Source organism: Terrapene carolina, unplaced genomic scaffold (assembly GCF_002925995.2).
Source record: "Terrapene carolina triunguis isolate 2854851 unplaced genomic scaffold, T_m_triunguis-2.0 Scaffold113, whole genome shotgun sequence".
Lineage (NCBI taxonomy): Eukaryota > Metazoa > Chordata > Testudines > Emydidae > Terrapene > Terrapene triunguis.
Genome location: NW_020664464.1, coordinates 10,885,626 through 10,899,385, shown reverse-complemented (window position 1 = coordinate 10,899,385; position 13,760 = coordinate 10,885,626). Strand labels below are relative to the sequence as shown.

Sequence of the window (13,760 nt, the reverse complement as noted above, 5' to 3'; positions counted from 1 at the left end):
TGCAAAACATGAACACATTTCTTTGAATTTCACTGTATCTGACATTTTTTCTCTTTGTAAAAGTCTGGCAAATATTTGCGAAAGTTACCAGTGCTGTCATAAAGAGTGAAACAGAAGCCATGCTCTACTCTGGCATTCTAAAACTCCAGATCAACATTTTCAATTTTTGGGTGCCCAATTTGACAGACTTTAAATGGGTCTGATTTTCAGTGTGTGATATCGGACTCATCATAGATGTCCCAAACTGGGAATTCAAAAATGGAGGCACCCAAAGTCATTAGTGATTTTTGAAAAAAAAATTGTTCCTTTCCTTTTTTTCCCCTGAGTATTTATGGCTTGATCCTTCAAGATGCTGAGCCATCCTCACCCCCACTGAAATCCATGGAAGTTGAAGACACCCAGCATATCACAGGAAGTCCTCAGCATCTTAATAACCTTTCAACCTGTGATAAATTAGACATCACAATACTCACTGGTGTGTATTTTCTGAAGGTTTAAGTATTTCTCGAGATTCCTTCTGAGCTTCATCTCATTGCCATATTTGCCCACTGTCCCATCATCTGCCAGGATGAAATGGGAGTGCATGCTATTGAGGGTGCTCAGCTTGCTAAGAGGATTGCTGAGAGTCTGATATAGGCAAACTACCTGAAAAAAATCAAAAGGAGGCTGAAGTAATGTCACTTGGCATGTGACCTGACTTTTATATACTTCATTGTTACTTGGTAAACTTCTAAAAGTTCCTACCACACCTAGGGGAAAATTCTCCACATCATTCTATGGGAGACTAAAACTGGTCTATCCTCTCACCACTCATGGAACTCCAGTGGAAAGTACACTGGAATCAAGATCTGGAAGATAATGTACACAATTATTTTTTCTGTGTACTGCTGCTTGGCCTCACTGTGGACCAGATTGTGGTACGCTTACTCACACTGAAGAGTACCTTGCTCCATGTCAAGTCCCGGTTGAAGTCAATTTGAGGATTAAGAAACTACCAAATGTGAGTAAAAATATTAGCATCTGGCCCTATATTGTGAAAGACAACTCTGCCACCTCAGTATTGCTTTAGAGAATACATACATGATCACAGATTATTTATTCATTCATTCATGACCGTTTTTACATTCTGAATTCTAGATGAATGGAAATCTTTTAAAAAATAGTAAATCTTCACGTCTGTGCAATATATAGTGAATGGAAGATATTATTATGGAGTCACCCCCTAGTTAAAGGGGTCAGAAATTTCAGCTTATTTTGTAAAAATCTTAATAAAATGGTAAACACAAAACTTACAAATGTAAACTTTGAACACTATTTAAATTTTCCATGGTGTTTTGATGAAAATTGGCTTCCTTCAGAAAAAATAATAGTTCCAAAGTAGTTCCTTTCTTAAAGTATTTTACAGGATTATCTAACTTTTTGGGGATCCCTTTGCAAAAAAACCTATAGCACTCTGTGCTTTGCACCACATATTGTTCTTCATCTGCTGATTAATAAAATATCAGTTATGAACCCCATCCTAGAAGGCAACCTAATATGAGCTGCGACCTCATTTTACAAATAAGTTAATAGAGAAGTTATACAAGGACGACACTGTGGGCACAGAACCCAGGGTTCTAACATGTCAGCGCATATCTTAGCTAGTCAGCCTCACTGCCTTTCACAATGAATGTGCTTTGGTTATCCTATGAAACCACTAAATCAGACTCTTAGCTGGATATCAGGAACGCTGTGCTATAGCTCTGGCTATCTAACAAACAGTTGTGTAACCCACAGAAAAAGTTCGTGCCAAATCCGCCTCTAGCAGCTGAGCCTTAAGTAGACACTAGCAATTACTGTTGTACATCAAGTGATAGAGATTTAAACTAAGGGACACGGGTTCAAACCCTGCTGTCCCCTATCTGAGACGTTGTTATGGACATCCACATATAACAGATTTTGTTTTTAGAGTTTTGTTTTCAAAAAGAACTGGTTTATTTAAGTCACACAATGGGAAAATATCCTGTAACACATATTTGTAATTAAGGACTACTACAATTTGAAGGCTGCTACTCTGACACCAAAATACAGGTGTTTTATATTTCAGCCATTGGCATCTCCCCCTCTTCTCTCTTTGACCCTAGGGGCCAACCCAGTGAGGTACACCAACCCTATATTAAAAAACAAACAAACTAGGAAATGAACACAAACTTCTCTTAGTGATAGTTCAGTGATACCTTGCTCTCTAGCACAAAATCTTAATGGTAACCTCAGCAATGTTAAGGCATTATTATTATTATTATCATCATCATCATCATCATCATCCCCACCACCACAACACTTAGGAGGCCTAATCATGCTCTAAAGTGCACGTTTGATGACGTTGGCGTACATTTTTTTTTGTATCTGTTGGAAATGGAAGTGAAAGCCTTATGGAGTGCAGGAGTGAGTTATCAACAGTGTTGCAGACAATATGAAAGCAACAAGAAATGCAGGAGAATTTCCCCTTGTTATTTCCATACTTTTTAGGTTTTGAGTTGGTGGGGCACTCCAAGTCATCCTTAACTGTCATTAAACAAAGTTTTTATGGGTTTAATATTATTAGCACTGGTTGGGAATTTGCTATCAATATTTTTAAGGCGAAAATGTAGTTTTTACAAAACTGAAATTTTCCACAGAAAAAAAGTCAATTTTTCCTAATTTTTTCAATTTTGACATTTGAAAAAATTGAAACAAACATTTCATTTCAGGTCTACACATGACTGAGCTACTGTAGTGCCTTATCAGCACTTGTAATGTTGTGCTTTATGCCTTTATTCCCCCCATGGGCTGGACTACATCTTCCATGATGCATGGCAGTTTCCCATCTGGCCACCAAAAATTAAGATACATTACAGTGGAAACCAACAAGTGGATAAGAAAGCTGACAGACTCTTGTACAATTGACTGAACGAAAAGTTAATTAACTCACATCTTTTCCAATCAGGTCCCTCTGATTCTCAATGATACCCCAAGGAGGGATTCCAATGGCACAAATCTTTCTCAAATATTGAGAGGCATGCGCTTTCAATGCGTCCCCCACATGCCGGGACACTCCTAAACAGATAATCATCATCATCATTCTTCTACATTTAGATTCCTGCTACACAACTGTGATCAACACTTCCAAAGTTGTTTCCATCATCTATTTTACTCTGTAGTTATTTAAATGCAAGTATAATTATACACTCTATTGATACACTTCATATGGATTATGGGAATAGTGAGGTTTAATTGATTGAGACAATAATATAGTGCCCCATTCTTCCAAACTTGCTCATGCTTAACATTACGTGTGTGTAACCAATGGACTATTCCCATGCATAATGTTAAGCACAAGTGTTTTCAGAAATAAGGCCAAAATGGAGATCTTCTTTAGGATTTACTTTTAAAAGTATTGAATCTAATTTTTATTTTTAACCATTTAAATAACTTTAAATGGATATCAAAGTTGATGTGCCCCAATTTTGAGAATCTTTTTTCAAAATTAATTTATTATTTTTGGATAATTTTCACCCAGAAGAAACTTGTTATTTTATAAAAGTCCTACATAATAAATCAGCAGCCTCATACTCAGGAGAAGATCTACACTTAACAAAATAACTTGAGTAAAACACACACAAAAATTGTTAAGGAAACATTTCACTTTCAAATTACCAAGCGGTTATTACAACTAACAGCAATTAAAAATGATTTTATTATTATAAAAAAATACCTGGACTGTGACCTTTTCTGATTTTTGAATTATAGAATAACTAAGAGAACTAATGCATCTTTCTTTCTCTTGTCTATTATCCCCTTCCAACCTCTTCTAATACACACTGAAACAGCAATTTCAAAACTCAGGCCACAGTATGATGAATGCCAGCCAGTGATTCAAGGCCTGATCCTGATCAATGGTGAGCACTCACACTTAGAACTGGAAAATTGCTATAAAAAAGGTATGAGTATAAAAACATCACCAATTCACTTTGTTAGTATTCCCGACCTGCCTTTGGTTTATTCCAAACAGGGATTTAATGTGGTTTAAGTAATCCACTTCAAATTTACATCTTTAGTTAATCTGGATTAATTTGCCTGAATGTCCCTGTACAGACAAGCCCTTACTCAAAAGGCATGACCCTCAACTGGTGTAAATCAGCATTGCTACACTGATTTTCAGGGAGCTATACTGATTTACACTAGCTGAAGATCTGGCCCATTGTGAATAGTTTGCAAACAACTCATTGTAAGCACACAGATTTCAGACAAAGTGTTTCAACAATTTTGAACAAGCTAATCTGTTTAAAAAAAAAAAGTCTGTTTGCAGAGCATTTACAGATAACAGAAAAATGATTAAATTCATCTAATAATGTATAGGTTATGAACAGTTGCTCTGCCATACTCCCATTAAAGGTCTCAAGACCAAGAATTCAGTGATATGGAAAAGTCCCTCCCATAGATTTTATAAACTAATTGTTATTGCCATTTCCATTACAGGATATTGCACAATAGCAGAGTAGTATAGGTCATTTGTGAGCTTCCCTTAGATCCAAATCTTCCTTAATGCATCAAAATCAGCACGTTCCCTAGGTGAGATGACTACAACTAAAGAGGAATGTAAAGAGTGACTCTTTAGGGAGTTTCAGTGCATTCACAGGTTAGTTAACAGAGCACCATCATTTAAAATGCTCATAATTATAAAACTGAATGAAATCTAAATAAATGAAATTTTGTTTAAAACAAACACTTGACCAAAATAGCTAGCAGTCGATACAGTATTAGGGCTCTAACCATTTTACTAAAGTAGATCAAAATCTATTCTAAGGCAAGCACTCCAGCCAGCTCCAACTGGTCTGCAGTTTGCTTCTTATTTCATGCGTAACATGATCAGGTCTTTTTTCACAGAAAGTATTAAGAATACTGGTCAAAACTGGAGCAGCCTGATGACACCCCCGTGTCTACTATGCCCTCAAAATATCTGTTTTCTTTTATTTTTATTTCCAAATTATAGTTTCTTATTTTGTGTTATAAGTACCCCCAAATTACTGCATTACATCAATACATTGTATCATCCCTCAAGTCTGTACATATGAGAAAAACGAAGAGCAAGTATTAGATGAAGAGGCAGATAGATAAAAAGAATTACCACTGTTGATGCCTTCTGTTATTATCCATGCTCCTGTAGTCTCAGCAGCTTTGACCAACCCTTTGCTGAAAACCTGTTTGACCTTAGATGGAAGCTTGAAGTTTTGGATGCCTCCATGAACAGAGATCACTAGCTTTGGCAGCTCCATCTGCCATTCTTTCACCATCAGATGTAATAGCTGGTCCAGTTTGGTGTCATAAGAGGTTCTAATATACTGGAAGAAATACACTCGTGTATATTGCATGTTTCTTAAATAACCAAAACTAGACATGGTGGAACCTTAGAAAGTTCTCATTTCTAAAATCTTCAAAGACCGTGTTGTGAAAATTCTAATGTTTCACAAACAAAGGGACTTTAAAAAATGAGACCTCCTGGGAATAGCATAAAAATGTCCACGTCATTGAGACATACATATAGCCATGTAAATCTCCCGAGTTTGCAAGGTCTTTGTCTCTTCTTGTTTTTTTACAAAAATATTTTACTATTTGAGTTTCTAGCTCTGAGTTGGAGTGATGGTCTTCCTGCCCTAAACACGGAAAATTCCCTTTGTGGGGTTGTATGTATGGCCCACCTAGAGAAAACAACACATCTGTGATTTGCCAGGCTGCAGTTTGTGAGGGTGAGCCGGGGAACCCAGCACTGATGATTATCCCGTGTGAGGGTGAACAGAGGAACTAGGTGTTGACGAATATCCCATGTGCTGCACTCCATGAAGATGAGCAGAGGAATGAAATGCTGAGAAATGTCTACCTGTTGTACTCTGAAGATTTAGGCAGCTTAAGGAAACACATTTCACTGTCACTTTGTGCTTCTCAGAGCACAGCCTACAGAAATCCCCCAAGTCAGGATCTTCAGAAGATGAAGGGGATCGAGGGGCTATTTTTGTGTGTGTGCTTTATGTTGGGGTGACTCTCAAATGCAGAGTGATATTTCATATTGACAGTCCTGTGAAGAGGGACTGTGTGGTTACTTTTTGAACAGCTTTCTTACCCTGCAATAGAGGGGGTTCAGGTGCGAGGTTTGTGCTGGACTGGGTCCAGAGGGGGCTTCTCTGGGTCCCATGCTTTGTTCAAGGGAAATTCTTAGATGTGGCCTTGAGATAAGCTGACCCCACCCCAGGAGCACACCAGGCTTCAGTCCTGGAGGTTCAAAGTGAGTCCTTGGGCCACTTGCTACACTAGGAGACAGAGCTGGGCTGACACTGTTGGCCAGGAGTAGTTCTGGGCTACTGCAGGGCTGGCCAAGCTGTAGAATGGAGGGAGGGGTTGGGGTGAGGGCCCCTTACCAGGCTCTCCTTGCTCTGGAACACTATTGGTAGCCCCCTGCCACTGCAGCGGTTTGAGTGAGGGGCTGGGCAACCCCCCCTCCCCCTTCTTCCTCCCTCCGCAAGCACTGGAGGGAGGCCCCGGAGACGCAGGGGGAGCGCGGGGCCAGGGTGAGTGAGAATCCAGCCTGGCCCCGAGCGCAGGCAGGACTCAGTCAGGCGGTAGGGAGAGGAGGGGGGTGACCCGCGGGGCCAGGCGGCGGCTGTTCTCCCCCCTGGGCAGCGGGACTCGGGAGCAGCCGCTGCTGCAGCTCCCACTGCCACGGGGGGAGGAAGCGGCCGCTGGCCAAGCTCGGCGGCTGCGGCTCTGGCGCCCGGGCCCGAACCCCCCCAAGCCCGGGCCTGTTGCGGAGACCCAGGGCGCACGCTGCGCCCAGCCCCTGGCCAGTCGCGTCTGGGCTGGCTGCCCAGCTGGTGCAATCCCGCGGGCGGCCCCGGAGTGGGGCCAGCAGGCCCCAGCCCCCCCGTCCCACTTGGGTCCCGCTGATAAAGGCAGATCCTGGTGGTCTGGAGATTTTAAAGCATTTTTTTTTCTTTAAATTTGCTCTGCAGTAGGAGAAGAGCTGGTCTGCCTGCCTGCAACTGGAGAGGAAGATGAAATCTAGCAGTTTCTCAGAGGTGGAACTACCCTCCCCTGCCTCTGATTGACAGGTTTGATCTGCCTATGTAGAGCAGAGAAACAGTCATGGATCTGTGGACCCCACTGTGAATAAGAACCAGCCTGTTTTGATCACAGTGTACAGCCTGGGCACGTGTGTAATTCTATTGGCAAGTTAATGATAGAAGGGTAAGGAAGGTGTCATTTGGTTAGTAAAAATCTACAGTCATAATTTCAATGCTGTCACCCTCAGTGGCATGGCAGGGGGAGGATTTGCTGTCCTCCCAGCTCCAGGTCCTACAATTGGTGGAAAATTTATAGCACAATGTCCTTGGAAATGGGTCAAGTTGGGTGTTTTGAAAGCCCTTTCTCCCACGACCACCATGGTACCAACCATGACAAACCTAGAACAATTATGTAGATGTATAGTCCAGAAAATATTTGTAAAAGACACCCACGCAAATGACATTGTGTATCACCTCGAGTGCTACATTAAGAATGTACGTAACATGTTGCATCAAAAGGTAAAAGCAACAGAAACAAATACTGATTTTACCAATGCAAACTGTGTGGCTCAGCCAAATTCATAAATTGCATAAATTTTATCAGAAGGCATTTGATTCAACCTCCAGAGACACTCTCCTCGCTCTGAAAGTGCTTGGAATGGCTGAGACAGTCACTGATGAGGTCATAAATGCACTGGAATCATTCATATGTCAAGTTTACCATTTGAAGACCAACATTACAACACTTGCAAAGTTACATTAGTGGTTGTTTTCCAAGAAGCAGACAAATGGCCAACAAGGGGTACATTTCTACCTGCTATCAAGAAGGCAAATTATCAAGAAGTGGAATGGCTCCAGGATGACTGAATGCATCTAAAACTACCCTCCCCTATAGGGCATGGGTATGTCTTGGAGGATGGACTGATCCCCCCTGTCTTGTGTGAAATACCATGTTCTCCCAAATCAATTCTTCAGCAAATGAAATGCTTGTGTGCAAAGCTCAGATGCTCATTTCCCTGAAAACATTTGACCAACAGCCTGCCCTGTAGGGAAATGTGTGAATGTGGCCCAGACAAGGATTAGTGTGACAATGTGGCTAGGAGTGGTGCCCTAGACGGAGAAGATATGACTTTGATGAATAAATGTTTTGAATCCTACTTGTCAAGGCTAACTTCCCTAGGATTACCAAAGATCAATGTCTTTCTATGTGTAATCACTGCATCCCTGTGTTATGCTATAATTTAAAAAACATTGATTTTTAAACTTCTCAAATACATATTTGTCCTAGGTTTGTCGTGTTTGGTATCGTGTTCATGGGAAAAAGGACTTTCGAATGATACCCAACTTGACCCATGTCAGATGACATTGTATTATCAAAATTTCCTCCAGCCAGAGGATCCGTGGCTGAGAGCCTGGATGTCAGCGAGTTTCCCATGCCATGCCGCAGATGGTGACACCATTAAAATGATAATTCTGTGGCTTTTTACAAATCAAATGATACCTCCCTTATCTCTCTATCATTAACTTGTCCACAGAATGAGATTTTACTACATTCTGTTCCCAGACTAATAGTGTAACATGAAGGCACTATATGCATGCTTTTACTGGGCCGCTTTGAACTTGGTCTGTTTTCTTGTTTCAACCAAATAGTTTGAGGTTCACCCAGTGCTAATTTTAACTTGTCCAGTTTCTTTATCATTAGAATAGTAAAAGGAGAAGTCATGTTAATCCAGCATTGTTAAAATCAAATAAAGCTGCAGTTTACAGGCAAACCTTGGCATGGTAAGTATGATCTCCGTCTTGGAAATTGATCGTTCCAAATGAGTCAGTAGGACTTGTATGTGTATGCTTCTGGACAGACCATTCTTCATTCTCCCTCTCTCTGGTAGGCTGGTAGACAGGAGAACTATAATCTATTCCAGGATGGTCTCCAATCAGCCGTCCACAGCAACATCTCAAATCAAAAATAAAATCATGCATTACATAGCTTATCTCAAATACCACTTGTTAAATCTGCAAAGATGGCATCACACTACATATTAATTGTTTTGATGGCAGATTGCTAAGGACAAAAAGACATGGGACAAAAATCACCAAAACACCTTGATTCCTATGCTGAAAAATTGTAGTCTCTGGGTCTTGTCTCTTTCTTACACTTTGCAAATGCTTGTATAGCTTGCCACATCCATAAGCTATTAATGAATTAAACTGAAAGTTGAATTTCAGGCTAACCATGCGCAGCCTTGTGGATGCCTATGTTAAGATAAATACTGGGATTCTAAAATGGATTATGATGTTGATGATGAATTTATTTGTATTGTGGTTGCACCTAGGAGTTCCAGTCATGGACTAGTAGGACATCACAAGGACAGGGCTGCCCTTTAACTGGATAGAGATTAAGAAGAATCTTTATGCTATTTTATCTCTTGACTACTACTTAACTGAATGTAATAAAGTACGTCCACTGAAGTAGAATGTTAATGAGACATTAGCAGAATTGCATTTAGCATAGAAAACCCACAGCAGAAGACACTACTATTCAACAAGTTCCTAGTCTTGCTTTCTAGCTTAGTTTATTAATACACCTGGCATCTTCTCTGGGAACATTTCAGGTTTTAAAATATTCTTGTGATATGCTAAAATCTGCCATGCCCTTAGGTTTAGCAATGTTCTCCCTCTAATCCCGTCTATTTCTATAGGGAAAATCTGGCCAGTCTACCAGCATTAAAAGCTAGGAGTATTTTTAGTGTCCTAAAAATCATGGATGAGCAAATCAATCAGTTAAGAGGACAAACTATTCTGAATTCCAATCCTTTCCCCGAATCAACCCAAAATTTTAAAGATTCAGATTGCTTTCATAAATCTGCACCCAGCAAGCTCCCACCATGTCCCTCAATTTTTGCCATCCAGCCAAAAACCTTCCCCAAACCTTTCCTTCTCTGTAGTACCTCAGCAGCTCACAAAATAGTTGCACTTAATGAATTCTTGAGCACCTCTGAAACAACAGACCATGTACAATTTAAATCAATAGTTGATCCAAGGTCCACAGTAAAGACCAGACCTGCAAAACCCCACAATGGGATCAAAGTTAAGAGGTTTATGGAAGTCTTCCAGAGAGACAGGGAATCTTGTGAGTGGAGCCCTGCGCAGATACAAATTTTGTATCTGCATCCAATCCACAAACATGGTACGCGGATATCTGCACATTAGCAGGGCTCTACTTGTGAGGAGCTGAACATGGAAAGTTGGGGATACAGAACTGGGTTCTACTGCAAAAGGGAATGATGGGAGAAGAGAACTGATGGGTTGGAATGGATAGTTCAGACAAAAAGAACAGGAGTACTTGTGGCACCTTAGAGACTAACAAATTTATTTGCGCATAAGCTTTCGTGGGCTATAGCCCACTTCATCGGATGCATGCAGTGGAAAATACAGTAGGAAGATATACATATACATACAGAGAACATGAAACAATGGGTGTTACCATACACACTATAAGGAGAGTGATCAGTTTAAGGTGAGCTATTATCAGCAGGACAGAAAAAAAGAACTGTTTGTAGTGGTAATGAAAATGGCCCATTTCCAGCAATTGACAAGATGATGTGAGGAACTGTGGGGGGTGGGGGAGCATGGGGAAATAGTTTTACTTTGTGTAAGTAAAGACAAGTATCTCAATTTTTTACCACTTATCTGAGCCAAAACCCCAAATCTTTTAAGGTTTGTCCAACACTGTTAAAAGCAGATTTAAAAATTATTACAAATGGGAATGGTTTGCTACAGAGAGAAAAATAGCTACAAAAGAGAGGCAAAGACATTAAACAAAGGTGGAAGATAAAAAATAAGTCTAACCAAGTGAAGGAGGAAATAGCAAGAAGAAAAAGAGCAGATAAGAAAATATTTTTAAATGATCACCAACTCTCTTTTGTAAGATTCCAAAAAGAGGGGGGGAAATTACATCAACAATGTTTAAAATAGCAGTGTCGTTCTACACAATAGCAATGTCGTTCTACACAAAATTTAGGACAATCACCACCTCCTGCAGATCCTGAGAAATCTGAAATGCAGACTTCCTTGTCTCTCTACCACAAAGAATGATGACAGCATAAGGTTTGAAATAACCATTGCATTTTAAACCTCTCTTTTTAGACTGTGACAGACTGGAGTATCATCTGAGGGAAATCATGTTTGAAATACATAATTAGTAACAGGATATTAATCTTTCCTCACATAATACTCTGATTAAACTAATAATTAAGCTAGGGGAAACAGAGTTGCCACAGAGAGAATGTAAAGCTACCACATCTGAACCCTAATACATTGTATTCAGCATAGCAAGGTCATTGTTTATGAAGGTACTTTTTGGCACCTAGAGACTGCTTAATTATACATGCATTCAAAACTCTTCGATATAAGCAAATAAGCTTAATAAAATTTGAGCTATTCAGTGTCCTACAAATGCAGATTGGAGGAATGAAAACTCACATAGATACTGAAAGTAAACTGGTACACACAATGGAGAATTGAAGAGTTGTAGAAATGTAACTAGCCTCACTATTGCTTGTACAATGATGCTTGATTAAAAGTCAGAAGGTAATGAGGACTCAACCCTTGAAGAACAAAACATAATGAGACTGCTTAGTAAGTGCTCACCTCCAAGACAAACAAGCATTCCACAGTTTGATTCAATATACAACAGTGGAGAGAAGTTTGTGGGGGACAGAGAACTTCTCTGAAACAAGGATGTGCCACACAGACCCTAGGGGTTTGTCTTGATTAGGCAAAGTGGTTCCGTTTCAGTTGGGCTTCGTTAACAAGTGCTAGCTAAACTCAGTTTAAATGTAGCCTTTTTCTGAGTCAGGACAAACCCTGACGTATCAACAGAAAACACAGACCTGTCAGAAAGAGGCCAGGGGCAGACAGACGGGCGGACGAACGCACACATAAACACAAACTCTAAGGTGTAGTGTAATGGGACAATTTTATCCTGCCTAAGGGAGACTTTCATTATTCTTAGAATACTTATGATATATCCTACATAGCTTTGATTGTATTTCTCTTATTTAACTTGCTTTTAAAGATAATTTTGGAATTGTTAACTTATTTTGGTATACGTTCCGAAAGCTAGAGTCAAAGAAAAAGAAAACAAACCCCTGGATCCAGATATGTCAGAATGGGTACACAGAAATACCTGCCTGGGTCACTCAAGTCAAAGGCATAGGCAATGGAAATCTAACCCCTGGCTTATGTCAGCTGCACCATGGGGAAAGCCTAAAGAGCAAAAGGGTGGCAGTCACAGCTGACACATACCTTTTCTCTAGTTTTTTAAAGTTGTGGTGTCACACTGGAACCAAAATCCATTAGACTCTCATGGAAGTAATTTTTCTATAATACGTTTAGGTAAATTTTTAAACAATCATTGGATCTGATTCACCCAGGTTTTATGTTGGCTTATGCCCTTCCAGAGGCAGATAATCCACCAGGGTATGAAGTTGTAGCAGCACAAACCAGCCACAAATTCAGTTATTGTGAGGATGGAGGCATTGGAAACTAACACAGTCCAAAAAGTGAGCCATGCTGCCTATTTGGAAAGAGCATGTGGCCAGAATGTGTGCTGGTTCATCACTTCTCAGTGGCTCCTAAGGACTACCAGCAGGAACTACAATTATTCCCCCAAGGAAGAGGCAGTGATGATATTATTGTTAGATGTATTATTGCCATGCAGTGAAGTGAATTTCCCCTGCAGTCCTGGGGGCTTAGCTCTTAATCACACCGTTCCAGTTTCTCTGAGTCTGGATCATATACTCTTGACTTCTTTGGAAAAGTTGCAGACACATTTTTAAGTTCTAGCAAAAATTTTGTTGCTCATCTTTAAAAGAAAGAAAGAGAAAGGGAGAATCTGGACATACTTCTGTTCTCCTATGGTCCTGAAAAGCCCTTATGGGCTCCAGTATATATGTATAGTGGGACTCACATTAACATACTCTTATGTCATTACTGCTTCAGGCATCATACTGAATAACACAAAGCAAACAGCAATCCCAGTTAAACAATCCAATCCAATAGCCAAGGCCTGTATGAGCCAGCTATTGAAAGCACTTACAATGGTTAAGCAGGCATATGCAGGAAATGGAATCATAGCACTTAGAAGTGATCCAGTTCACCAAAGTTTGACTGTGTTTTGCAAAGGCAATTTCAGCACACACAATAAACCACTATCAAAATATCAGCATACACTGACCATCTTATGCATTACAGAACTATGCCAGCAGCTATTCCTATAGCTGCAGGTGCTAGAAAACTCAGCCTACCCTATGGAGAGGGTGATTCATCATCTGACACTATAAGTTATTCCAGTGGACCTGAAGCTGAAGCTCATAGGTCCAGTGAAAGCTGAGCAGTTTACAACAATCATACCTTATATTAAGGGTATATTTATAAACAGTTTAAAAATGGTTGATAGATGTTATAAGTTAGTATTGGGTACAGACTGTTATACGCACTTCCCTGGATGTTATAGATGGTTATACGCAACCTCCTGGACTCTATAACAATTGACTAACCATATATTCAAACATCTATTATGCAGTTATTTACCCTATGCAAACGTGCACTTAAAAGAAAGTGTTATAACAATAATAATGTATTTCAAAGGAGCTGCTTTGTCTTATTTAGGCTGATAGCTCAAGT

General features: G+C 40.1%; 1 protein-coding gene across 1 annotated transcript in view; it reads right to left on the bottom strand.

The window, feature by feature from the left end:
* Positions 1 to 13,760, bottom strand: part of TRPM6 (transient receptor potential cation channel subfamily M member 6) — a 123,544-nt gene that overhangs the window by 84,686 nt on the left and 25,098 nt on the right. Inside the window, exons 4-7 of the mRNA XM_026652362.1 lie at positions 8,847 to 9,027; positions 5,147 to 5,360; positions 2,951 to 3,075; positions 474 to 645 (exon numbers count right to left, since the gene is read on the bottom strand). Of these exons, the coding sequence (XP_026508147.1) occupies positions 474 to 645; positions 2,951 to 3,075; positions 5,147 to 5,360; positions 8,847 to 9,027 (692 nt within the window). The remainder of the gene's footprint in view (positions 1 to 473; positions 646 to 2,950; positions 3,076 to 5,146; positions 5,361 to 8,846; positions 9,028 to 13,760) is intronic.